The following is a 27,015-nucleotide window of genomic DNA, read 5'->3' as shown; positions in this document are numbered from 1 at the left end:
AATGATGGGCAGGACTGTTGCGGCCACGGGCCTTCAGGTGAAGCTGGAACCCTTGAGCTGTTTACTAGCATCTGTCCGGAAGCCTAAGAAAAAGAAACTCCCATATAAGCTCCTACAATTAATGCTAGTGCTCGCTAAGCATAGGATAGCTATAAAGTGGATGGTACAGAGGGGCCCAGAAGTGCCCATCTGGCTTAAAGATGTTCGAGAGTGGTCCCTAGCAGAAGAAGCCCAAATGAAGCTCACCCAAAGGGACGAGAAGCTACAAGCGGACCTAATGGTTTGGCGTGAAATGTGTAGCTCTGGGTTGGAGGAGGGAAAGCCCTCCTCTCCAGATACAACTGACAGCAAGGAGAGTGGGTTAGATGTACACGGTGGACCTAACCTTAATGAGGAGCGAGAGGACCGATCCCGGTAATATACACACTGAAAGTCAGTGGCATGACCCATGGTCCTTCTTCACTGTAATACGCTTATGAATTAATATATTTCCCCATTGTACCTTTCTTCCACCAATGCTACCACCTGTACTATGGACCATTATTAATATCAACGGTATGCCTACATACGCTGGGTCGATGCCAATCTGTTTTTGTATTTGTAAAATGTAAAATGAAAAATAAAGTTTAAAAAAAAATGCTCTTGGCTGCAAGCTTGGACAGGTAGTTTTTAATATAGTCACCCCCTTGCTAATATGGTTTTATCCTGGGACACGGAACTGTTGATCATGTGCGGAGAGTTATCACCCTGCTAGACATAGCTGCGACCACTAAATCACCAATGGGATTGGGTTTGCTCGATGCAGAGAAAGCCTTTGACTGAGTCCCTTGGGAATACCTCTAGGAGGGATTAAGGTGGAAGGGACTTGGTTCGGGCTTTATCAAAGCCATTAGGGCTCTGTATCAAGCCGACAAGGCTAGACTGCAGGTTATGGGGACCTGACTCATATCATCAGAGATACTAGGTGGGGGTGTTCTACTAGCCTCTGCTATTCACCTTATATATGGTCCCCTTCATTACTAAGCCTGGGCGGTAAATTCAGTTCGGCTTGCGGAATTTGGGTAATTTAGGTAATTTCACATTTTGCGGAGAACGGGGAATTGCCAAAAATTACACGATCCGCAACTTCGCAGAATTTTTTGCTTGTTTGCGTTTTCAAAATGCATTTGCACGAAATATTTCTCCCCAAGCACGCAAACAGCGTTCGCGAACAGGAAAAAAGCATCACGAATAGGGGGAAAAAGCAATTCCGCATGTTCGTGGAACTTTTGCGTGTTTTACCATTTCGCAGTGCTTTGCGTAGCAGGACTACACAAATTCTGCCCACCCGTAAACCGACTTGATAATAACTGCAGGATTCAGCCAGTCTCTGTGTGTCAAATTTATTACAAAGTGTTGGCTTATGCTGATGATATAGTGTTATAACACCTGACCCTTATAATGCTTGGAAGGCTATTGAAAATGAGGCTGGTCTTTTAGGTGCTCTTGTGGGATAACATCTAAATGAGTGTAAGACCCAGGTGAACTGTCCCGAAGGTGCAGATACTGGGGATCCCTGCTGGGTCAAAAAGGTGACTTATTTGGGAGTAAATATAACATCTAACCTAGAGAGAGTAATGGAATTAAATGTAACCCCATTGCTTACTAAGATTAAACAGGACTTACATAGTATCAATAACTTTCCCTTAATATTGGTAGGAAGGTGTAATGTGTTAAAAATGTTCTTTCTTGCGAATGTTTTATAACAATTCAGAGCTATCCCGTTGGAGATTAACACAAAGTTGCTGAGTGCGCTGGATAGCTTGTGCTTTAGCTTTCTATTACCCTCTCCAGAGATTGTGGGGAATGGGCGGTTCCCAGGTTCCTGCTGTACTATTGGTCTTGTATGCTGCAGCAATTTGGGGTTCTGATAACAGGTAACACTCATCATATTAACGCAGCTGAAGTGCCATACATAAATCAGCTTACACTGGGCTCTGAGAGCTGTATTTTTTGTGAAGAATTTGGATAGAAGGTACTACAGAAAGACCAGGTTTAAAACAGTAGATGGAGCATTCAAAGTCTGGTGTCAGATCAAAAGAATGGTTAATATTACTAACCTCGTTTGCTATACACCTATGTGGGGCTCCCCTGCCTTGAGGGTTACATTTCAAGATGGAATGTGTTAGAGGTTCAAAGCCTGTGGTATTTCAGAGATAGGGGATTTTTTTTAAGAATGACCGATTATGCTTCTTTTCGGAGCTGCAGGACAAGTTTGGCCTGACAAAAGAGACGTTTAAAAAATATCTCCAGATCAGTTAGATAGATTAGAACCACTTGTCTATTGCTAAATGTGTGGTCATAGAGGTGGTGGATCAGGGAAGTCAAATTGGGCAAATTTATAGTGCACTAATGTCAGATGATTTGGAATCCCAGAACGCATGGTAGGAAGCAAGGTAGGCACGGAAGGGCCATTACTCGAGGGTTCGCTCAAGCTCAGTAAGGAGACCCTCCTGACTGACAGCTTTCGACTAATATTAAACATATGTTTAGCTCTTGTCCCCAGTTAATGACCTCAAAGACATTGAAGCCTTTATGAACATGATCCTCAAGAAGCAAGCTAAGATCACACCCCAAGCAGAATTGTTAGTGTTGAGTGAAGATCAAGGACACTCTAGAGGGGACATTTATCAGGTTTTTGTGGCAATGGCAGAGGCTCGCATGTGTATAGCCTCAGTGTGGATCAGTCCAGATCCTCCTACATTCACAGAATGGAGATCACCTTTTCTGACCATGTATAACATGGAAAGAGGTTTATATGAGTGCAAGGGATGACGAGCGCAGAAACGGGGTACCTGATCTGGTCTCCCGTTTCAGAGTGGATAGAGACCTCTAATTAGGATTATCTGTGGTATCTGGCAAAGAGGCATTCACATACGGTTAAAGGTAATGATTTAGTATGCTTCTGAACTTTACAGGTTACTTACAGTGCTTGATGTATTTCACACTTGGGTCAGGAAGGAGTCTAAAGTTTGTATCATACTAATATGGTGGATACATACTTGTGTGTTTCGTTATAATGTACTGTATTTATTTAATCTCTGATCTAAAATAGCCTCATGACTTCATAATTGCCTCATTAATGCACTTTATTAACCTATTGCACTTTAACTGATGACAATCTAAGCCTACAGTTTGTGGGATTTTAATAAATCAGTATTTTAGACTACATTTTTACTATCTTGTTGTATTTCCTGAAAACGTGTTAGTCCGAAGCCGGTGCCCCGCTGGAGATATATTAAGGTGCTATATCGTAAATATATGTGTGTTGTGCTAGTAAGGCTACTAGATGGCTAACCATAACGCCATTGTAAATTATTGGATTAAATGATTTTAGCCTATGCCCTGTTCTTCTTTGTTTTATATTTATATTTCTCTGCTGCTATATCCTTCGACGAGTTTTGAATATGTACTGATTAGCATACTGTAAAAAATAAATATATATATACTTTTGTTGTTGGTTTTTTTAAGTTCATTTAGGTGTGACAGCTATTTGTAAAAACACTTAAGGTAATTTTATTAGTGGCCCACTATGAATGCTGATGTGAAATAGAATATTAACTCTTGTTGTATCGTTTATCTGATAAACACTACAAGACCACAGAGAAGCCTTTATTCCAGTGCCTAACAGACAGGCCATGGGGAAATTAACAAGGGATTTCTCTGTACCAAATAATTTATTACCGGTGCAAATTGGGTATTTGTGTGTGATTGCGGATTATTATTCCCAACTGGTTTACAGTTTGTCTGTAGAGTCTCTCGGCACAAATCGGTTAGATTTTGAAATCATGTTTTTGTGTTGAAGATGCACGACATTACATGGTCACTATCAATGTTATGCATTTTTATTCTGCTGAAATGAATGCTTAGATATAATTGTTAACCTGCATAATGACAAGCATTGTGAGTAGGTCTTTACAATCCAGCTTCAGACCGTCTCGTCAGCAGGGGCAATTACCGCTTCAAAGAAGGTATTCAAACTCAGCAGCAGGTCTTGAAGTTGGGATGTTTCTGCAACAAAACACTGAAGTTAAGTCACTACTCCACATAGAGGTACAGGGTTCTCTCTCCTATCAAGCTCTTGGGAGGTATGGATCCCAGGTCAAGATTATATCCCTGGTGGTTGAAAGATTCCCTTGAGATACCCAATTCTACAGCTGATTGTTGTATAAAACATCTTTGAACAAGAGTTCAAGGCAAACACAGGCCTCTACAATTTATTTTGTCAGGAAGAAGGGTGTTGAATCTCTTGAGCTGCCTGTTCGGGATTGGGTGCTCATCAAGACACATTTCAAAATCATTAAAGGTGAATCATAGTTTTCTGGACCTGTGAAAGTTATTAAAGCAACCAGAGGGTCTGTGTTGGTTTAAGACAAGGGTTGGTGGAATAAAGAGGCTTTGGTACGAGTCACTGAGGAACAAGCTACAGTGAAATGGAATTCATCAAAAGTAAATGAGCAGGAATTGTACAATTGGGTTGGTGATCATGCTGTTTCGAAAGCAAGTGAGGAGGGATCTGGAGTGACCATTGGAGATCATCTTGGTGCTGTGCCTTCAGGGCCGGAATGCGGCTTTGGGCGTGCTGCCGAGCTCTTCGCCAGGGCCGGTTTTCGGCCGATTTTGTTACAGGGCCGATTTGCAGCTATGCTGCATAAACGGCCCTGTAACACAAACGGCCCCCGAGGGCCCAAAACCGGCCGCTACCCTTGCGGCGCACCGGGAATTGCCCGGTGCCCGCAACGGCCAGTCCCGCACTGTGTGCCTTCTAAATAGTTAGTTTCTTTACGTTCTGAAGATAGTGATTCTCAGTTCTCTTTATCTGAAAGTACACAAATATCCAGTGGAACATTCCCAGTTCTACCTCGTTATCAGTAAGTGAGCGCACCCCATAATAAACCAGAACCTGTATTCCACCACAAACCAGAGCGTGAACCCCACTACAAACCAGCCCTTGAAGAAGTCGGTTTGTTACTATTCCTTCTAAGTACCATGACTTTGAGCTTTACTAGTCTTGTTGTTTTATTACTTTGTTTTTGTTGTTCCATATGGGGAAATGTGATGCAGTAAGCTATACATGATGTTTCTGTATGGTATATATAAATGTTCAATGTATTCTATCTCACCTGTACTATTACATGATTATGTGTCCCACATTCTAGAAGTGGGCGGCACATATGTGTGGATGCCGGTGCCATTGTGCTCTGGTTGCCAGATGCTGACTGGCTCAGGTTTCTACATGTCTTGCTGCTCTTGCTGTGGGCTTGTTTATGTCAATGAATGCTTCTATGCACTTTCTACATCACTCAATTCGTGCCCTCTTCTGAAGCATATGGCTACCACATGTGGTTCCCAATTTCCCAGTAAGACATTCCTGATTTTCCATTTTGCCATAGATGTAGCGGTGAGTAGGTTTCACAGCTTAACTACATAGAGCATGGAGCCACCCCTCCTCCTGGACAACCGTCAATCACAATGTAGGTGGTGACAGGGGTACAAGATACGAATGTCAGTTGTTACATTGCAAGTTTTTATTTATCGAAAGTCATTACACTGTGGTCAAATATCATAGTGTATCTTTACATTGTGCATCAAGAGTTCTTTACTTTGCAGCTAAGTTGCTAAGTATCTGTGTTATATATATGTATACATGTTTATATAGGTGTATATGTAGTTATATACACATTTTATACACACATACACAGTCTACATATATATATATGTGTGTATGTGTGTGTGTGAATGAATATATAAGTTCCCATTTAATTGTAATTAATGTAAATCAATTCTTCATAATTCATCTATTTTACATTTTAAAATGTCCTCTAATAAAAAGATAACATTTTTATTGTTTATGTAATTAAGATTAAATATATTATTATACTGGCACCCCTAAGCCTCAAAAAGTCCTTTCTACCCAATAGGCTACGAATCTCGACCCCTAAGACTTCCTTACTACCCAATAAACGAACCATCCCTAAGCCCTAAAAAGTCTTTACTACCCCTACTTACACCCCATACCTGAGCCCTTAAAGCTCCTTGGTAGCCCTATGCAAAGTCCATCCAGGAGACTAAAAGTCCTTCTTATGCCATACATCATACCTATCCCTGAACACCAGAAACTCCTTCCTACACATTACCCACCCTTGAACACTGTTGTCCTTACTATCCCTATACACTCCCCAATGCTGAGCCCTAAAAAACGATTGCTACCCTTTTTTTAACTTTAAATACGTACAATCTTAAACTTATATTTTCATGTTTGTTTTAAATAAATTATGTATTAATTTCAAAATTAAATATTTCAAAATTAAATAACTTAAAAGTGAGTTATTTTACTTAAGTAGTACTTATCAATACTTCCAAATTAATTTAAATTACTCTTAACATTTTAAGTGCCCTAGTTCGGGCGACAATTGTGCTCTTCTGCATGGGGCGGACAGGCCTGGCCTATTCCGTTCCACATTTTGCCCCCCTGTTTCCCATTATCTTCCTCTGTTACTCTCTTCTTTTCTTTTACTTTTTCCTCCTTCCTGTTGTCCTCCTTGTGTTTTTTATGATAACTGTGTGGCATGCCATGTTTGTATATTGAATGGTGTGGCGACTGCACAGGCATGGTGTTGGCGTTTGAGTGATTTAAACGATTGAAGTAGCTAGGGGGCGGTGGTGTGCAGCTAGATGTTATCAAAGTGTGCCTGGTGCCGACGTGCCTCCTTACCCCCGTCTACGTATTGTTGACTGAGAATGGTGCGATTCGTGGTCGGTCAGCGTTGCACGGTGATTGTAGTATTTTCTGTTCTCTTAGTCATTCCTTCTTGTTGCCTGCTAACCTCCCCTTGTTGGGTGGGGGTGGACGACAGACGTGCATTTATTGTGATTGCTCTTTAAGGTGGGACCTGTAGGTTTTGAAGGTGATTGGGAAGGCACAAATTGTTTTTGTTGTGTTTACCCAGTGGGTGGTGTTCTTTTCCATATTGTTTTGGTTCTTGGCGGCAGCGATGGCAGGGTGTATGGGAAAGCTATTGAACAGAAAGATGGGTCAATTAAAATTCATAACATGGAATGTTTCCAGGTGCAACTCTTTTGTGAAGCGCTACAGGGTGCAAACATATCTCCGTAGACATGGAACGCACGTAGCAATGTTGCAGGAGACACCTTTGTGGGACTCAGAGGTTCAAAAAATTCATAGAAGTGGAGAGGCCAGGTGTTCTCTGGCACATATTCCACCTATACCCAGAGAGCGGTAATATGGGAGGCCCCACAGGTTTTCTTCTGCATTAGTGGCTTTCCAGCAGACATAGAGGGAGGATATGTTTTTGTGGATGGTTCTATGGATGGTGTGGAGGTCTGTCTGCTGTACATCTCTCCTCCGAATGTGGATGATGGTGGGTTTTATCTGGACTTGGAGAAGCAATTACTTCCGTATGTTGGAGTGCCTCTATTGTGGGATGGCAATTTTAACTGTGTGCTTGGATAGACACCCTCCAAGACTACACACTAAGCCCAACACGATGGCTGCTTTGCGGGCGGTAATGGGCTGCCTACACTGCACCAATGTGTGGCGTGCGACACACCCTAAAGTATAGGGCTACATGTGTTGCAGACCCACATGTTCCGTTTATAGCAGGCTTGATCGGTTCCTGGTCTCAGATGAGGCAGCAGCTGCCGCTGCACAGGCACGCACACTGGGGCATTTCCTACCGGACCATTCCTGGTGCTAATGGAATGGGGGTTGGGTGGTGTCCGGCCGAGATCCCCCTATGGCGCCTCCATCCAGAGGTCCTTAAAGATACTGTATTCCTGGAAGAACTTAGGGAGGTAACCACAGGGGATTTTTATACTAATTGGCTTTCCACCACTAGTAGGGGGCTGGGGTGAGATGTGCTGAAGGTGGTGACATGAGGGGAGTGCCTGTTTAGAGGCATGAGGCGATGTTTGGAGAGGGAGCTTACTGAGGCAGAGGAAGTATTGGCTGGGCGGCAGGGCTCGGGACCCACGACAGAACCACACAGAGAGGCCCTACAGAAGACCGAGCGGTGGGTGGGGGATATCTGGGACAGACTTTATTGCCTGACTAAGCGTGAATATTGCCAGTTGTTACATCAGGAGGGCGACAAGTCCAGAAGACTTATGGTATGGCAGCTGTAGCGGGAACACCCACCCCTAATTATATTGATGGTCAGGTACCCAAATGGGCTCGTAGTCACCACTCAATCTGGTGTCAGTTCCCTTCTGCATGATCACTTGGTGGTGGTAGACAAGGAGGGCCCACATATCGACCCGGCTGAGATCGGGGGTTTCAGGATGATCTAACGCTTCCACGCCTTACTGAGGTGCACGGTGTTAGGCTTGAAGGGGCACTCTGACTCAAGGGTCTACAAGAAGCGGTGCAGAGCATGGCACGCTGTAGGGCCCAGGACCGGATGGTCTTCTGGTGGAATTCTTCCAGACATTCTCTGACCCCCTGCTGCTTCACCTGCTAGAGACCCTCCAGGAGGCTAAACGTGTGGGTGTTATACCCCCATCTATGCAGGAAGACCAGGCTGTCATGCTCCCCAAGATGTGGTTAAAGACCCACTAGATTCTGGCTCCTTCCGCCCGATGTCTAGGCAAGAAGTAGATGTCAAAATATTGGCTAAAGCATTGGCGATGCGTTTGGGCCGTTTGGTGACCCATTTGGTCCACGAGGACCAGTTTGGGTTCATGGTAGGCTGAGGGACACATATGAACTGGCGATGGCTATCACATATGCTACATTCATTGGCGGATTTAGATATGAGGGCATCGGTGGTCGCTTTGGACATCAAAAAAGCATTTGACACTCTCCGCTGTGATTACCTATGGGAAGTTTTGGGGAGCATGGGGCCTGGGTCACGAGTTTATCTTTTGGGTCGGTCTATTGCCAACGGATGGCCCGTGTTTGCAGTGGAGGTGTGTTTTCTGAAAGTATATCCTTATAGAAAGAGTCACAAGGCACAGCTGTCCATTGTCTCCACTCCTCTTTGCTCTGGCAATGGAGCCACTGGCGACCCGGCTGCGACAAGATATGGCCTAGCGGCAGTGTTGGCTCGCAGAGGTAACGCTGTGGGGCAGTGATGCGGGCGGGGCTGAGTGGGGGGGTAGTGGAGTCCGACATACTGCGGCAGATATTTATTTATTTACGTTGACCTTTGCAGTCGTATTTTGGACTCCACTACCCCGCTGCGTTACCTCTATAAGGCGCCACTGCCCAGTGGGGTATCTTAGTGGGGGATCACACTCATGTTGTTTGATTATATGCTGACAATGTGCTGCTTTATGTTCACTATCCAGAGAGGGCAGTGCCTGCGCTTTTGGACCTGCTGTCCTCGTTTGGAGAGGTTTCGGGGTTGCACATTAACTGCCAGAAGTTGGTTATCTTCCCACTGGCGAGACTGGTCGTAGTGGATGCCGCAGCTCTCCCTGTTACGGACGTCCGGTGTTGATGCAACCACTTTCGGTATTTGCGCATACAGGTTGCTCAAACCGCTCAGGCTCAGTATACCTTGAACATGGGAGTGGTCCTTGCCGGCTTAGAGGCTTCTATTCAGTTCTGGAATCACCTTCCTCTCTCTGGTATGGGAAGGGTGGCCCTGAGCAATATGGTTTTGCTTCCCTGATGCCTCTATACTCTCCCGAACTCCTTCTGCTACATCCTGTGGGCTATTTTCACCACCATGAATAGTCTTATGATTTCCCTGGTATGGGCTGGTAAACACAGCAGGGTGCAGTTAGAGGTCCTGAAGCTGGATATGGAATCGGGTGGCCTGGGCCTTCCAGACCTGGGCCTCTACTATTTTGCAGGGTTATTACAGTATGCGGCGCAGTGGTGTGCTGAGGGATGTATGACATTACAACGCATGCTTTTACCACGCATGCTTTTACATCGCAACTTTTACAACGCATGCCTTTACAACGCATAGTGTTGAGGGGTGCTGGATGGTGAATAGTTTAATTTAATATTCCAACTCCAGTCCCCGTGGATAGTAGGGAAGGTGTTGGATAGTAAATTAAATCTATTCCCTATCCTAGAGCGCCCCCCAGCGCAATGCGTTGTAATGGCTTGCGTTGTAAAAGTTGCGATGTAAAAGCACTGCGTGGTAAAAGTTGAGTTGTTTAGGATGTTTCCCGTGCTGAGGGTCCGAACACTGAGAAGGCTTTATTGGCAGAGTGGACCTCCCAAGATGTCTAATGATGGGGCGCAGACTCCTCCAAATTACCCTTTCATAATACAGGTCCTGTATGAAACACAGATTTGCCCTACTCAGACTTGTATTGGCTACACGCCTCAATGCAATACACTGGACATCCCCCGCTGGACAAATAAAGGGCTGATTTGAGTGAACGGGGCATGGCTGAGGAGCGTCATTTATGCTCGGTTCTCACTGACGAGAATGCAGAACACGACCTAGAGAGCTGGATGGATATGTTGGAGAGGTTGATGTCAAATGAGGAGCTGGGAGATGCAGCAACGGCACGTTCCCCTGGCTGCGGGATACACCTTGCCTATATTGGCACCGGAGGTTAGTCCCTCGAATGTTTGACTGATGCCACATGGAGTTTGTGTGCGTGGAGTACGTGTGGAGGGGAGCTATCAGCGGAAACGCTGACAGTAAGAGTGGTTGTGACCCCCCTGTAAGTGTCCAGTGGACCTGCGTGGGACAGGGCTATGTGTGGCTGCCGGATACCACTGAGGTCCAGATAAATCATGGTCCTGTATCTGCAGGTTGAGTTGTTCAGTGCCCGATTCTCTGTGCCTGCCCTGCAGACGAGCCCCTACCCAGTTATGACAGCTGTCTGCCCTAGAAGCCCAGGGGCCTGGCTTATGTATATTCCTTGTGTGGGGCTCCTGGGGGCGATAGCACCTGTTTCCTCTTTGTCTCTGCCATGTTTATTGTTATATTTTAATTTTAAGGCTGAATTTCCAAAGGAATTGTACTGCATATTAATATGAAGATATGTTTTCCATATTGTTGCTCCTGGGTTGAGAGTACCGACAGTTTACCCAGTTTAATGTAATGCATCGGTCATCCGGATTTTATGATAATCCTTACTTTTTCTTTTCACTGCTCCATAACCTTGTTAGACAACATGCAATGTGCCCTTTTGAGCAATTTCGAATAAAAGATACATTAAAAAAACATTTTAAGTGCCCTAACCTTACCAATATATGTAACAGAATGAAAACTTTCTTGTGAAGAAAAGACTCCAGGTGAAATGACTGCGGTCTAATGACTTTTGATGTAGCGGTAACATACCACAATGCACACTATCTGAAATCTCCCAGTCCCAATATAATACTCAAGTTAACAATCCCACTTAGCTTTAAAAGCTACGACTTGCGATGCTAGTGACACCAGCAAGTTAGTTTTGCACTTCTTGCCTCTTCAGCACATGTCTGACCTTTAACCTGTTACCACTGATTGCCTCTCTGGACAAGATCCACCACAAACTACCTCTTAATCTTTATCGACCGGTGTTCAGCTAAAAAGGTGATGATGGTAGCCCACAACACTCACATATGACAGAGCAGCAAGCAGTATTGAGGTCTGCGGAGGGTAAGGCTGGAAAGGGGATGGGATGGGACGGATGGTACGGGTATATGTGTTTGCCAGTACGGCAGTATTATGGTTGTTCTTCAAAGAATGATTGAGGTATACTCACAGACCTAGATATTGACATGGAGGTAGGGCAGATTCACCTACCCTCTTCCTCCTCTTGTATGTCTGTTAAAGGACTTTGGAAGAGCTCAACAGTAATAGCCCTTTGATGCCATGTAAGTTTGAACATGTCCTACTACTACTGAACATTTGTCCAGCTTGGGCAGGTCTCTTTGAATATACCTCACTGTTGATCTTTTCATTTCTTACGGTTTTGCAGCCTGAAATTCATGATGTGGTTGTACCTGGCGGCCCTGCTGGGCCTGTACTGTCTCTATCGCTGGTACAGAGAGCAGCGGTTGGTTTCAAACCTCCCGGATAAGTATGTGTTGATCACCGGCTGTGACACTGGCTTTGGGAACCAGCTGGCACGGCAGCTGGACCAGCGTGGTATGCGAGTGCTCGCCGCGTGCCTGACGCAGAAGGGGGCGGAGCAGCTGCAGGGGGCCACTTCCCAAAGGTTGAAGACCGTCCTCCTGGATGTCACCAACAGCAAGAGCGTGGCCGCCATGGCACAGTGGGTGAAGGAACAAGTGGGAGACAGAGGTGAGGATAAAGAAACACTGTACTCATTTCAGTAGGTCTCTCGTGATCCTAGCTACAGACTACATTGTCTGAAGGTGGAGAGAACAAGTAACTGATTTGACCTTTATGGACAATATAAGCCAAGGCGATGATGCCTGCCATCACTCAAACCTGGCCAAGATGCTACCTTTACTTTGTGTCCACAACATCCAAGATATTTCTTTTAGTCAAAATTGCATTTTTTGTTCTTGCATTAGCTAAGACCTTTTGGATTTACTAAAATCATATGTATACCACACTTTCTTAAAGGGACTTTCAGCCAGCTCTTCATCCATTGGCCAGTTATTGTGATGTTTACATTTTGCTTCTGCCCACCACAGCATAAGGTCAGTCTACTTCAGCCACTGTCTAACTTCTTTTATTATTCATTTATTTCATTTGAGCAATTTGTAAAGCATGCAAAGACCCTTGGGTGTCTCGGCGCTGCGGACTGTATAGAAGACCAAACCAGGAGCAGGTGGCTATTGGTTAAAAAGCCATGTCTTTACCAGTTTCCTAAAGGCAAGCAGAGTCGGGCAGGTTTTAATATGAAGGGGGAGGGTGTTCCACAATTTGGCAGTGGCGACAGTGAATCTTCTGTCACCCCATGAAACTTTTTTAGTTCAAGGGACCTTCAGGAGGTTGGCTACTGATGAATGCAAGGGTCTGTTGGGCGTGGAGACACACAAAGCCTTCTTCAAGAACTCAGGGCTAATATTGTGGATGGCTTTGAATGCAATGCCAAGTGCTTTGAATTTAATTTGGCTTCTTAAAGGTAGCCAGAGGAGTTTTCGAACTACCTTTGAAATTGGTTGATACTTAGGGGTGCCTGTTAGCATTCTAGCGGGCGAGTTCTGCACCATCTGTAGTCTATTGATGACCTTATTCTGAGCATTGAGGAAGAGGCCATTACAATAGTCAATTTTTTACATTACTAGGGTGATAATAAGGGTGTTTCTGGCACTGGATGGAAGGAATGGTAAGAGTTTTTTTTATCATCCTAAGCGTATAGAAAGCTGAGGAGACAACTGCGTTGGCATGGAATATGAAAGATAGCTTGTGGTCGAACAATACACCTATATTTCTAACTTTCGAGACAGGGGGCGGTGGTGGTCCCAAATTGGCTGGCCACCAAGTAGGGGACCATACAGGAAAAAGATTACCAAAAATCAATACCTCAGTTTTATCAGAGATGAACTTTAGGCATTTGTTGGCCATCCAGGTGCTAATGGCCAACATTCCATCTTGGAAGCAGGCTGCAATTGCTCCTCCGTCGTTATGGATTGCAAGCACCAATTCTGTGTCATCGTCGTAAGATGTAAGATCCATCCCATGGGTTTTGATGACCTTGGCCAAGTCCGACACATAGATGTTAAATAAGGTCGGGCTCAAAGATGATCCTTGTGGCACACCACACAGGAGGGCAAATGGGGAGGACTTGTCGCAGAGACTCACTAGTGTGCAGTTAGAAAGAAAAGAGGCCAGTAGATCTTTAAGTGACTGTTTTTTGCTCTTTCACAAGGAGCACATCCACACACACAAGGTAGTTCCCTTTGGTGCCAGTGTTTTTGTTTTTACTTTAATATTGCATTAGTGTTTCCATGTGTTTAGAGTCTCTTCCAAGCTCTTCATACATGGCAAAATCCAGGTTTATCAGTTCCTGTTGCCTGTTAATGCTTTCATAAATTCCATTTGTAATAGCCTACATGTATCTCACTGTGATATTTTATAGCATATCAAATTGCGTCCATTTAAATCTGCTCTGTATAAAATGATCTTATTTTTTGCATACGTGCCATTAAGCAGGTCTCACTTGTATGTATTTTAATTAAGGACTACAGTTAAAGTGGTAAACCAATTCAGTCTTTCTGTCCTGCTTGTATGACTTTCTAGTTTGCCATTAAGTGTTCTTTTACGTCATGCTTATATAGATATGTGCTGTTTATTCTATCTATCTATCTATCTATCTATCTATCTATCTATCTATCTATCTATCTATCTATCTATCTATCTATCTATCTATCTATCTATCTATCTATCTATCTATCTGTCTAACTATCTCTGTCTATTTACCTGTCTGTCTTCCTCTTTCTATTTACTTGTTTGTTTATCTCTATCTATTAGTCTGCCCATTCATCTCTATTTACTGGTCTATCCATTCATCTCTATCTACCTATCTGTCTATTCACTTCTATCTGTTTGTCCATTCAACTCTATTTACATGTCTGTCCATTCATCTGTATCTACCTGTCTGCCCATTTATCTGTATCAGTTTGTCTAATTATCTATCTATCTATCTATCTATCTATCTATCTATCTATCTATCTATCTATCTATCTATCTATCTATCTATCTATCTATCTATCTATCTATCCATTCAAGCCTCTCTTTTTATATTCTTTTTAAAGCTATCTATTGGTAATAAAGATGTATAAAAATATTACAAAAAAAGAATGAGCAAAGGCAAGAGGCTGACAGCCATCACCAGGCCGACTGACATTTTTTTTTAGGTCTGGTGTTAGGTAAGACATTTTGATTTTACTAAAATTATGTGTGCAACATAGTTACATATGAGGATTTCAGCCAGATTGCATCTGTTAATCTGTTGTTGTATCCTTCACATTTTTCTTGAATCCACTCCAGCATGCAGCACAGGGCAATGGGTCAGCCCACTTCAGCCACTGGCGGACTTAGCTGAGAGTTACGGCATGCTGCCCTTTCAGATGGAGCACACTGTAGCTCCATTCAGTGCCAATCAGTGCTAGCATGAATGCTAGTAGAAGCTTGAACTACCAAGCTCTCAGGTGTCAGGTTCTGATCCAAAAAGGTGGGCCTATAATGCCTAGCTACTAAGCAGCTTAATAGGAGGGTTGAACATGACTTATACCAAATTGCCATAAAGGTTTCCATCTGGGTATTATTAAAAAGCTGTGAGGGCTCTGAAGTAGCAGGTGCAAAAACAACAGTTGATGGACAGAATGCAGAACAATGTCATACATTCACCCCAGTACAGAGATCTAGGCCTAAATCCATCGTTTTTTTGCACTCCACACCACCCCTGTTCAGACATGGCCATATGCAAATCAGCCTTGACCCTGTGCCTCATGGGAACAGTCCAGCCCAAACTGCCAAGCCATGTCTTACCTGGACCGGAATCAAGCATCCTAGGACCGGTTTCTGGCTATCAGCCGTGTTCAGCCAGGATAGCTTGACTCCAGTGGTGTGGAGAGCATGGGACTCACATCTGAGCATACCCATCCCACTCGAGGTGACAAATGCAAAAACAACAGTTGATGGACAGAAAGCAGAACAATGTCATACATTCACCCCAGTACAGAGATCTGGGCCTGAATCCATCGGTTTTTTTGCACTCCACACCACCTCAGTTCAGACATGGCCATATGCAAATCAGCCTTGACCCTGTGCCTCATGGGAACAGTCCAGCCCGAACTGCCAAGTCATGTCTTTCCTGGACCGGAATCAAGCATCCTAGGACCGGTTTCTGGCTATCAGTTTGCAGAACAATGTCATACATTCACCCCAGTACAGAGATCTGGGCCTAAATCCATCGTTTTTTTGCACTCCACACCACCCCAGTTCGGACATGGCCTTATGCAAATCAGCCTTGACCCTGTGCCTCTGAAGTAGCAGGCCCAGAATGTAAGATTTCTCCAGATTTAGTTCCAAAACTTTTGCAGCTCTCTAGACTACTATTGCAGTACATGAACTCTCATCTGAGAGGGGTGGCGCAATGGGGAGTCCAGCTCTGTCTCTGGAGAAGTATTTAGGCCACTATCTAAATATAGGCCAGCATTAATGTAATGGGGAAAGCAAAGTGTCTGCCTCCTCATTGTCACCCTCATAATTGAGACAATTTTGGAGCCCTTGAATGGTGTCAGAATCCATCCAAACGTGGCTTCTAGCACATGATAATACCAATGTTAACTGGCTGGGGTTCATCCGAGGTTGAGGCCTGTGCATTGGAAATCTTTTAATGTGACATAGACCTTGTGCATGCCAAGGTCCGCTCCAGATCACAAATGGGCACCAGAGTGGGATCCAGTGTGGGCGCTGCTGGAGTTTGGGGCACTAGAAGAGAAACATTATCCTGTCTGCAAACTGCTTCAATTAACGTAAAACACTTGTCTCTAAAAAGTGCTCCCACGAGTCACAACATGAGCCTAACAGAGATCCGGTCACTGTGTGTATGGCTGATGAAAGTACAGTAATTCAGTCAAGTAATATACATTCAAGAAGATCACAAAAAATAAACAGAAGTTGCGTTCTTATTTTTATTCATATCAACACAATCAAGACTAAACATTTTATACTCGTATCAGAATGATCAACAGAATACAAAAAATGAATGGATTAAGGAAAGCAAAAACACCAAGACACAGAAAGTATCGTCATATCTGATCTCACACTTCCAAACAAACCAAATTCATACCACAAACAGTTTATTTTCTGTATTGTATTGATCAGTCTGATACGATTATAAAATGTTTAATCTTAATTGTTTTGATACGAATAAAAATAAGAAAGCAACTTCTTTTTGTGATCTTCTTGAATGTATATTACTTGACTGAATTACTGTACTTTCATCAGCCATACACACAGGGATCGGATTTCTGTTAGGCTCATGTGACTCGTGAGACAAGTGTTTTCCGTTAGTAGAAGAAGTTTGCAGACAGGATAAGTTTTCTCTTCTAGTGCCCTATATTCCTCTGATATCCTGCCTGCCTCTCTTTCTCCCATGACACAGTTTGAAGTCTGTAACTTTTGGGAGGGACACTGCGTAGCAGACTATGGCCTAGATGTATCAAGCCTTTTGCGATTCGTTAAGGCCGAAATTCGCAGAATTTCGGCCTTAACGAATCGCAAACGGACATTTTGCATCTTTTGGGATGTATTAGAAATTAGCAAAATAAGGAATCGCAAAAAATTGCGATTCCTTATTTTGCTTAAGCATTTAAGGAATCGCAATTTTGCGATTCCTTAAATGCCATGTATGAAATTTTTTTACATTGCGAATTCAGGTTAAGGAATCGCAAATTAACACCAATTTGAGGTTTGTGTTAATTTGCGATATCCTTTCAAAAACCAAAATATGACAATTTTGAAGGTGGCATGTGACACACATACATGCCCATAGGGCATGTATGTGTGCCATATGCACACACATGTAAGTTTCAGGGGTGCAGCAGGGTGTCCATGAGACACCCCTGCACCCTTGAAATAATTCTCAAATTGCGATTAGCAAATTGCGTATTCGCAATTTGAGAATTACTTCACAATCATTCCTAAGGGCTTCCTGGCCCATAGGAATGCATGGGAAATTATTCCTTATTTGCGAATTCGCAAAATGCGAATTCGCAAATAAAGATTAATAAGGAATCGCTAAAAAAAAAGCGATTTTTTACATACATTCCGTTTTGCGAATCTTAAATAGCGATTCGCTAAAAATCGCTATTTAAGATTCACAAAATGGAATCTTGATACATCTAGGCCTATCTTTTTTGCAAAAAAATGCAATTTTAGAATTGGTGAATATGGGTAGAGTTGGGAAAGCAGCTCATGAATCTTGTCAAAGGGTGTGGAATGGAGAAACTTACATTGCAAAGGAGAGGTACCAGTATATGAATCAACGCCAACAGTTCTAGGGGTGGAACAAGGTCGCTGCAGAGTCTCTTGGTGGGGTGTAGACCAATTGCTGTGAAAAAAATCCAGATCCAGTTTGACACCTGGAAAATTCACATGGTGAAGAATCTACAGTTGTAAGTATCCATCAGAAATAAACATTATTTTCCAAAATGTAATTACCACCAACTTGCTGAGAGTTGGGCATGTCCTTTTTTGTCCACCTGTCAAATTAAACAAGCATTTACAATGCAATAGGCCTTAAAACCGTGAGAGTTTAAGCTATTGGCATTGTAAATGACAATGCCTTTTATTTATCTGGTTTGATAATTAACACTTAAATAAAAGGTATTGTCATTTACAATGCTAATATCTCAAACTCTTGTAAATGCGAGACCTATTTCACTTCAAAGAAGCGGCCGCCATTTTCCTGGGCGGCTTGGAAAGTGAAAGAGCCCATTGCCCTCTGAATGTTGCAGGAAAGCATGTCGTGCCTGCAGTAGTAGAAACTCATTAAATAAAATAGTGCTTATGGACTAAATAAGACATACCGTGTAACAACAGAAGTAAAAGGGACAGTCCTCCCGGAGAGTTACAAATGAAGACAAGGCAGTACTAAGGAGAGACTAACGAGCCTATTAACCCCTTCCCTGCGGGGCTAATTCCCCCTGCTGTGCTGGTGGGATAAGGGGGTGCGCGTTCATACATTCATACATTCGGGCTGCTTTTAAAAGTAAAATCTACTTTCATGGAGCGGCATTGGAGGAAACAAGCAAAGGTCCCTTGGACCTCTGCTTCTCCCAATATGCTGACATTCCATTATTCACAAGGGGAAGCTATTCTTTAGGGTTACCTTCCATTTAAAGAATCTGTTACCACCCCCTTTTGGGTCTTGGTACTTGATCAATGGCTTGTGACTGCTACGACATTTACAAACCATGGGTGCAATATATAACGACTCGCAAAGGGCGGGGGGCATTACTAGTACCCTTCCTTTGCAAGCTCATTTGGGTCTCAACGTATAGTATGTGAGTAAGAAAGACATTTCCAACAGGCAAAGCACTCTTTGAACACTAAGATCTCAATCTGTCTAGTATCAAAGCCTGTCGGTTTCAAAGGGCGAGATTTGCAAATGCAAAAACTCTTAATACTTTAGAACCTTTGTGTGCTAATGTACATAGAAATTAGAAATCTGCAGGTATGCAGGGACTTTTCAGAAGTCAGCAACAAGATAAATAATAATACGGTCTCGAAAGGCGAATATAGAGTTTCTAGTGCTGTATGAGGAGCAATGTTTGAGGTATATATTTTATTCACAAAAATATCTATTGGTGAGTTATTCATTGTTTCTTATTCGCATGATTTACACAAGATTAGCACATAATAAATAATGATTAATGCAATGGTTTGTTTGTGTTCTGATTCTGGAGGTTTAGGTCGCAGCGCCTTCTCTGCATCTCGCAAGTATAAGATTCTGTAACAGTTTTGTTGGTTTCTGAACTTTCCTTCAAGCCAATAAGTACGAATTGGCGGTTGGTTTGAACATTCCTGTCCATTTTCCCTAGTATCTCCACAGAAGCAGAAGATGCCTTTTGGGGCATAAAAGCTTCAACGGGTGTGCCGCCCAAACTGTGGGGATTTCATAACAACACAAACCAACATCTACCGAATAACTTGTAGATTTTAACAAAAAAAAAGTAAATGGTTGCAATTGGGCTGCAATGCCACACCTGACACTTTACAAAAATTAACACGTCATTGTTGATTCCTTTAAATCTGCATTTAAAGATATGACAAGGATGTTAAGAGTGGAGTCACAAATTTGATGGACTGGCGAAAGGCTTTTGTTTGCATCAGGAATCAAAAACCTACCTGGCAAAGAGAAAACGACTGCTCTCACTACTTAGGGCCGCATCCATAGCAATACCAAACAATTAGCATTTTAGAATGCTGATTTGTGTAATGATGTCTGCTTTGGTTTTCAGACATCATAAAATCAATCGCTTGATGGGTCTTTTAAATGTCATTTGAACAGTATGTGTACAATGACTCTTTATTTGTCATGATTTTTTTGTTTCACTGTTATCTCAACTTTATGTGTACATCACAGACACTTCTTAAAGCTGCAGTTATTTGAAAAGGGCACTCAGATTTCAGAAGACTCACAAACATATTGAGTCTGTTTTTAGGTATTGTGCCTTGAATTTTAAAATTCCTTCTATTAAGATATTTACATAATAAATATGAAACGTCCTACACTGCATAACTACAGCACAAATTGTCTTTCCTTGCCGTATAATTTAATCAACCCTGCTGCATACTTTTGTTCTCTATTGCCTAATAGTTTCCTTTGGCCTATTTGAAGGTTGAGAAATGGAAGTGGAATTGTCCAGTTAAGTTAAAACTTGATCTGCAAGATTTGTCTTACAAGGCAGAAATGGCAAGTCTATCGCAAGAAGCAGGATACCATTTTTATTGAACTTCTATGGACTGTAATACCATCTGAGGTATTAATTTAACCACACGGGAAACCCACAAAGGACAAAAATTACAAATGTTCCTTAATGTTTAGTGTGGAACGAAATTAGTTTAATTAAATAAGGAACATTTGTAATTTTTGTCCTTTGTGGGTTTCCCGTGTGGCTAAACAAATGTTTAGTGTGAATCTAAATTAGTTTAATTAAATAAGGAACACAAAGATACGACACTTGTATATCTGAATATCGACTATTGCGACATAGCAAATGAGAATATTTACATTCATCAAAGTAGTGTCGAAATATGGAAAATATGCATTATGTACAAAGTAATACAAACTTATATTTAGCATGAATGCACCCGATGTAGGATTTGTAATGCACTACATATATAAAATGCATTAACTGCCAGGATTCAAATGCAGAGAAGATTGTCGATTACCCTCACCAACCAAGAAAGCCTACTACAAGATTGAATGTACTAGCTGGGAAGACCTCTCTCGCTGTGGGTGCGTCCAAAACCTTCTTAAATGTAAAAAGAACATGAATTGTACACTTTGTCTGGTCAGAAATTGCTATTTGGAGTCAGATGTCCGATTCCTAAGCACAGTGAGCAAAAATCAACATAGATCCTCAAGTAAGTAAGTACATGTAAAGTTTTTAATGAGTTGCAGCTGTACTACTTCCCCACCAGCGTCTGGATCCAAATGACTTCGACACAGGTCAATCTAACCACTAAGCTGTACCTATTTAAAAGGTACCTTTAAATTATTCATTTGTTCAGACTTTTTTTGCATTCTGGGATTTGTATTCTTGATACTCTCTTTATAAAACCAAGACGATTCCTAGAATGCAAACAAAAAACCTGGGTTGGAATAATGAGTCACAGAAACTAGACAACTAAGCAAACTCATGCCGAAGCAGTGGGACTAGTCAAACATGGGCTGCCATTGGTGGCCCATTTCTTCTTTGCAAAGTAACCAGTGGCCGCAAAAACAAGAGCTGTCACATGAGCAATTTATGGTCAGGGGCAGTATTGTGCCAGATATAATGGTGTAGTATGCATAAGTGCCTGCACGACTACACCTAAATATGATGTACATTGTAATCCAAATAAATCAGCAGCAATCAATCATAGTTATCACATGTATAGCCCTTCAAGGTAGCCAGAAGAATGCGCATTGGTGAATTTAATTTTTAATGAGATTGGAAAAAAATTATGAGCGAGCTTAAGGGTGCACCACCTAAAAGTAAGCTGTTTTCTGAAAAAACATAAGGAGCTTCCATGAGACGTGGGTTACGTTTTTGTTGGAAATGTTGCTGATGCGCTATACTTCTCAACTTCAGTAGAATCTCTGGACATCCAAATATGATTTGTATATATAAAAAAAAGTACCAGAAAAGCAGGTAACTAACAACACAGATGGGCATGCAAATATTGCTCCATGATGATAAGAGTGGTGGGGTGGTGGAGCCGGGTTGGGGGGATTCGACAGATGACCAGGGAAAATTAAATAAATAATGATTTTTTCCTCGTCTGTTAAACACCCTCCCACACCCTGCCCACCGCTCTTACCTGCACAGGCTGCAGCTGAACAAACCAATGATTTATTATTAAAGGGGTTAAAGACTGCCACGATAGGCTTCCCAGAAGAAATAGTAAATTTTAAACCTCACTAAACTCAAATAAAATTATTTTATTGGTGGATGAAAGGTGCACAATTTTGGATGTCAAGAAGGATATTCCTACCTGATCAAATACAGTAAATTATGTGGATATGCTTCATGCTATGTGTTGTATATAATATTTTTAAATGTTCAAGTGCCGTCCACCACTGAGCCTAAAGACCAACATACTTTGACCCCGTAAACAAGCTAGAGAGCGGGGGTTTCTTCAGATCCAATCCTTAGAGGGTGAGCTGTTTTTCTAAACAAAACTTGGTATCACCGCAGGGTTAGAATTAATAAACTAATGTTTTGGGATCCAACAACGTAATATGGTTGCACATGATCCTTTCAAAAGAAAACGAACCAGAGGGCGCACCAGCTACTTTGCCGGGTTTGCAACACACGCAGATCATCAATATAGTTCACAATATTTGTTGTTCGTGATTCTTGGCCTGGAAGGAATAGCACACTCAGAACTCAAGAAGGTGGACCACAGCGAGGCAGTGTTTTTCTTTGATTGGTATTGCTGCTATTCTCAGTTGCGTTTTTGCAGATTTTTGCAGGTACTTCTCCAGTCAGCCTTCACTTGCAAGGGGAAACAGTTCAATTGCAAAGTGAAGTTTAACTCCGAAAAACAATCACTTGAATCACAATGCAATAGCTTCCACTAACTTAAGAAAGCGAATACTGATGTTGAACTCTATTTTTAGGCTTCGCACAACGAGAGGGGAAAAGGTGCGTCCTCCTGGTGCTGTTCCGGCTCCCTTGTACCATCTTTACTCCGTGCTTTCCTGCATGAACCTTCTAAGAGTTTTGCTCAATCATCTAGAGCAGTGGGTTCTTAACCTGTAGTCCTGGGAACTCTGTGTTTTACAAAGCCTGCTCAGGGGGTTCGAAACTGCTTAGAAAATAAAATAATATTAACAGATTAATAGATTGTGTATAAATAAAGAAGCAACATGTAAGACTGACATTTTTAAAAATTCTGTAAATGTGAAGGAATTTGAAAGTGGAGGCTACAAATTAAGTTAATATCCTCATAATGATTCGTGGGAACAGTGCAATTGCATCAAACAGAATATGGTATGGATGATGAGTGGCCTCAATTGAATTTAGAATATCTCCAACTTTTCCATGAAAATTAAAAAAAAAAAGGTATTTATTTTTTTGCTAATTGAATATTCATCATTTGTTTCTTTGTCTAAAGAATGTTTGTTTCTGTATTTTTTGAGTGGTGCTTTGGGGTTCAAATCATCGAAAATGCTTAAGCCGGGGACCCTGATTCCAGTAGTGGATTAGTGGGGGGGGGCCCTAGATTCCAATAATGATTCAGTGGGGGTCCTCAGTTTCCAGTAATGATTAAGTGGGTTCCACAGAAGTCAAAAGGTTAAGAATCACTGATCCAGGATGCTGTACGGCCTAGTCATTGCTCCAGAATAGAAACTCTGAAGAGGATATGAAAACAACCTGCATGAGCCAACTCAGTTGGCTTTTATCTTAATTAAATACTTGTGATCACATTAATCATAACATCATAATAATGTGTATAGCTTGCTGGCACAGTCTTTTAGCTCTCTGTCACTTTAAAAGGGTGACTGTGGCCTGACAGAAATCTAATCTATGTAATGTAGTTGGCAAACAAATTTGCTACATGTGAGTGAATACCAACTGAACTCTATTACAAGCTGAGAAACACAGAACTGATATATCATCACAGGTCCATAATTTGTCCTGGCTCAGCCTTCTCAAAAGCTAGAATAAAGTTTCAAAAGGAAGGGAAATCCATAAAACATTAACACAGTCACAGATAGGAAGGGAGGCGTTGGTGGTAATTAATGTACTGCTTATAACCCCTCCTTCTGTATTTCTCCATAGGTCTCTGGGGTCTGGTGAACAATGCTGGTATCTCCCTCCCGACTGCCCCAAACGAGTGGTTGACCAAGGCTGACTTCCAGAGAATGCTGGATGTCAATCTGCTAGGGGTGATCGACGTGACCCTGAACTTGACCTCGCTGGTTAGGAAAGCCCGGGGTCGCATTGTCAATGTGTCCAGCATCATGGGAAGGGTCTCTCTCCTCGGAGGCGGGTACTGCTTATCCAAATATGCAGTTGAGGCTTTTTCTGACAGTCTGAGGTGAGTGTCCTCTTTGCATTCTTGCTGACCACTACCAGATTAGTAAAAACATATCCCCTTTGTGCTCACACTTCAACCTCACTGGTCATTAAGTCAATCAGAGTGCACTGAACACAATTCACAGTCAATATTCATAAACTAAACCATCTGTTATGACGGTCTCCTTTTTATATGAAAAGGTACATGTTTATTAAAAATGCATGTCATTATATTCACAATATACAGATAAATCAATACGCAACACAATAAAAAAGCACTATAAAAGCACTATAAAATATAAAGTCCAAAAAACAGTTTAATTCATAGTCAAGATCTAAAAAAATCAACCCAGGATGAGAAGAGGACGGTTACATTGCAGCCAATTGGATCACACAAGACCAGGGACCGGAAACTTAAAATGAATCACACCTGGGAGAATTTTAGAACGAGCAGGAGAACCTCAAACATTAAACTAAGACAGTGTAATTAGTATCAACTTAGGTTCTCAATCTGATGTCTACAGGGAAGATAAAGTACTTGACATACCCTGACTTAAAATAGCGACAAAAAAAGGAGAACCATGTGGACAATCTAATCTAAAGACAAGACTGTGCCTAGGGTGATCATACCCCTAGTATTGGAATTCACCCCAGAAGCGAAAGAGGGGTATGAAGTGGAAATTAAACAACTGTTTTTATAAAAAGATTATTTATGAGACTTTGTCCTGAAGAAGGCGAGGATTTGAGACAGAGAACCGCCAAAACGCTTCGTTGACAGAATTTGCACAGGGATAAGCTATAATTCATACAGGGATAACACCGCAATATAAAGTATTTATTTGTGTGTGTTTATATATGCCCATAATTGATGATGTATATTGGGTGCATACAATGAGAAGATTGGTTATAAGAGAATTATGATTGAATATTGTAATTTCTGTATAGATGTATTTTGATTTTTTTAGATCTTGACTATGAATTCAACAGTTTTTTAGACTCTAGATTTTATTGTGCTTTTTATTTTGCTTTATATTGTGTTGTATATTCATTGATCTTTATAATGTGAATATAATGACATGCATTTTTATTAAACATATACCTTTTCATATATAAAGGAGAGAGTCATCATCATCACTTTATTTCAAGAAAAACAGAGGCATAGAAAGTATACTTCATAAGTACAAGATTAAAAAATACCTGACATACAATTACATACATTATAAATCGAATATAAGAGAATTTGTTTACAAAATATATAAAAATACACAGATAGTTACAAACAAATAAAATACTTTTAGGGTCCACTGAATAAAGGAGGCTAGACATAAGCAAGTGAAAGAATCTGGAAAACTTAAAAAAAATTAAGGCTGGCCGACATTGTCTAAAATGTATTCTTCGCAAAAGTGGCAAAATGTATCTCTTCCTTTCCTCCCTATACAGTTTACAAAAGAATAAAACTTTTAAATTGCATTTGGAAGAGCGAGAATTGCAAGGAAAAACTGTAAGTGCCTCCCAGGAAAATGTATTAGGGGGATATCCCAGCATAAGGGGAATACAATTCAAGCGAAACCTGACTAAAAAGTATCTATGTTTAAGGTTTGTCACAAAATTCAGGTACTTGTAATCATGCGTGCTCAACCTAGGTGCTAAAGAAGATAAATTAGCCCTAGACTATGTGAGGTTAAGCTCACTTCTTGATCTCCACCCCTTTGCCAGCAAGAGGCCCTTTAGCTTGGTTCTTGAGATGGCTCTACATGCAGGGGATCGTCAAATAAATTAGCATGTCCAATGGAATAAAAGCTATTCTTTATGTATTGTAGCCATTTAACCCTAGGCACACTATCAAGGTTTAAGGTATCTCTTAAACGTTGTGTGTAAGCTTTAGATCTTCCATTCTCCATACCGAGTGCCACAGAAGTGATGGAACGATGCAGATCAAATCTTATATGAAGGGAACATCCAGTTCCAAGTGAAAAATATAGGAAGAACAAGCTTTAGGGAGACCTTACAGACGATTCCTAAATCAATTGTCAATATGCTTTTAAACTTGAATTCTGCCGGTTCCACAAATAGCAGCCCCATATGTTGTGACAGATGTAATTTTTGCTTCATAGATCTTTTTAATTACATCAACTGGCTTTGTTCCCAACCTTTTTGTAAATCTGGATAGTGCCCCTTTGCTTCTTTCCATCATTAGCCTCCTATTATCCACCATGGATTGCCAGGTGATTTTACAATCAAAAAGAACCCCCAGCTAACAAAAGGGATCCACCACTTCCAATTTTCGTCCTTCAATGTTCCATCTTGGGATTGTCTTTGATCTCTCTCCTGCAACTAGGACAAATGATTTAGCATAATTTACTCTAAGTTCTAAGTTGTTCATAAACCTAGGGTACGTCTTGATCAGATGCTGCAGTGCATTGCCAGTCCGGGCCAACAAGACCACATCATCTGTATAGAGAAGCACTGGCTCTGGAGTGGAGTTAATTAATGGAACGTCGTTAGCAGATGTTGCCAGGGCTGCTTCCACACTGTTGGTATAGAGGGAGGATAGGAAAGGGGCGAGTAGGCACCCTTGCCTGACCCCACGAGCTAGTTGTTTCACCTGCTCTACCATACCGAACACAGTGCATAGCACCGGTGTACATTCCTTGAATGAGGTCAATGATCACTTTCTCAATGCCCAGGTATTCCATAATCGACCATAATTTAACTTGGGCTACCAGATCAAAGTCCGCGGACAGGTCCATGAAGGCTATATATAATTTTCCTCCCTTCACTGCAGTATATTTAGCAATAAGTACATTTAAATTGAGTCACTGATCAATCGTGCCTCTTTT

At 41.8% G+C, this 27,015-nt stretch overlaps 1 protein-coding gene across 3 annotated transcripts in view; it reads left to right on the top strand.

Annotated features, from left to right (window-relative positions):
* The window catches only part of LOC144829970 (retinol dehydrogenase 16-like), a 273,479-nt gene that overhangs the window by 229,234 nt on the left and 17,230 nt on the right, over nucleotides 1-27,015 (top strand). For all 3 annotated transcript variants that reach the window (XM_078688873.1, XM_078688871.1, XM_078688872.1), the window contains 2 exons: nucleotides 11,935-12,260; nucleotides 23,939-24,197. In XM_078688873.1, coding sequence (XP_078544999.1) covers nucleotides 11,945-12,260; nucleotides 23,939-24,197 — 575 coding nt within the window. In that variant the 5' untranslated portion in view covers nucleotides 11,935-11,944. The remainder of the gene's footprint in view (nucleotides 1-11,934; nucleotides 12,261-23,938; nucleotides 24,198-27,015) is intronic.

The sequence above is a fragment of the Lissotriton helveticus genome, chromosome 1_1 (assembly GCF_964261635.1).
Source record: "Lissotriton helveticus chromosome 1_1, aLisHel1.1, whole genome shotgun sequence".
NCBI lineage: Eukaryota > Metazoa > Chordata > Amphibia > Caudata > Salamandridae > Lissotriton > Lissotriton helveticus.
Note: the sequence above shows the minus strand (reverse complement) of the source record. Positions and strands in the feature narration are given on the sequence as shown.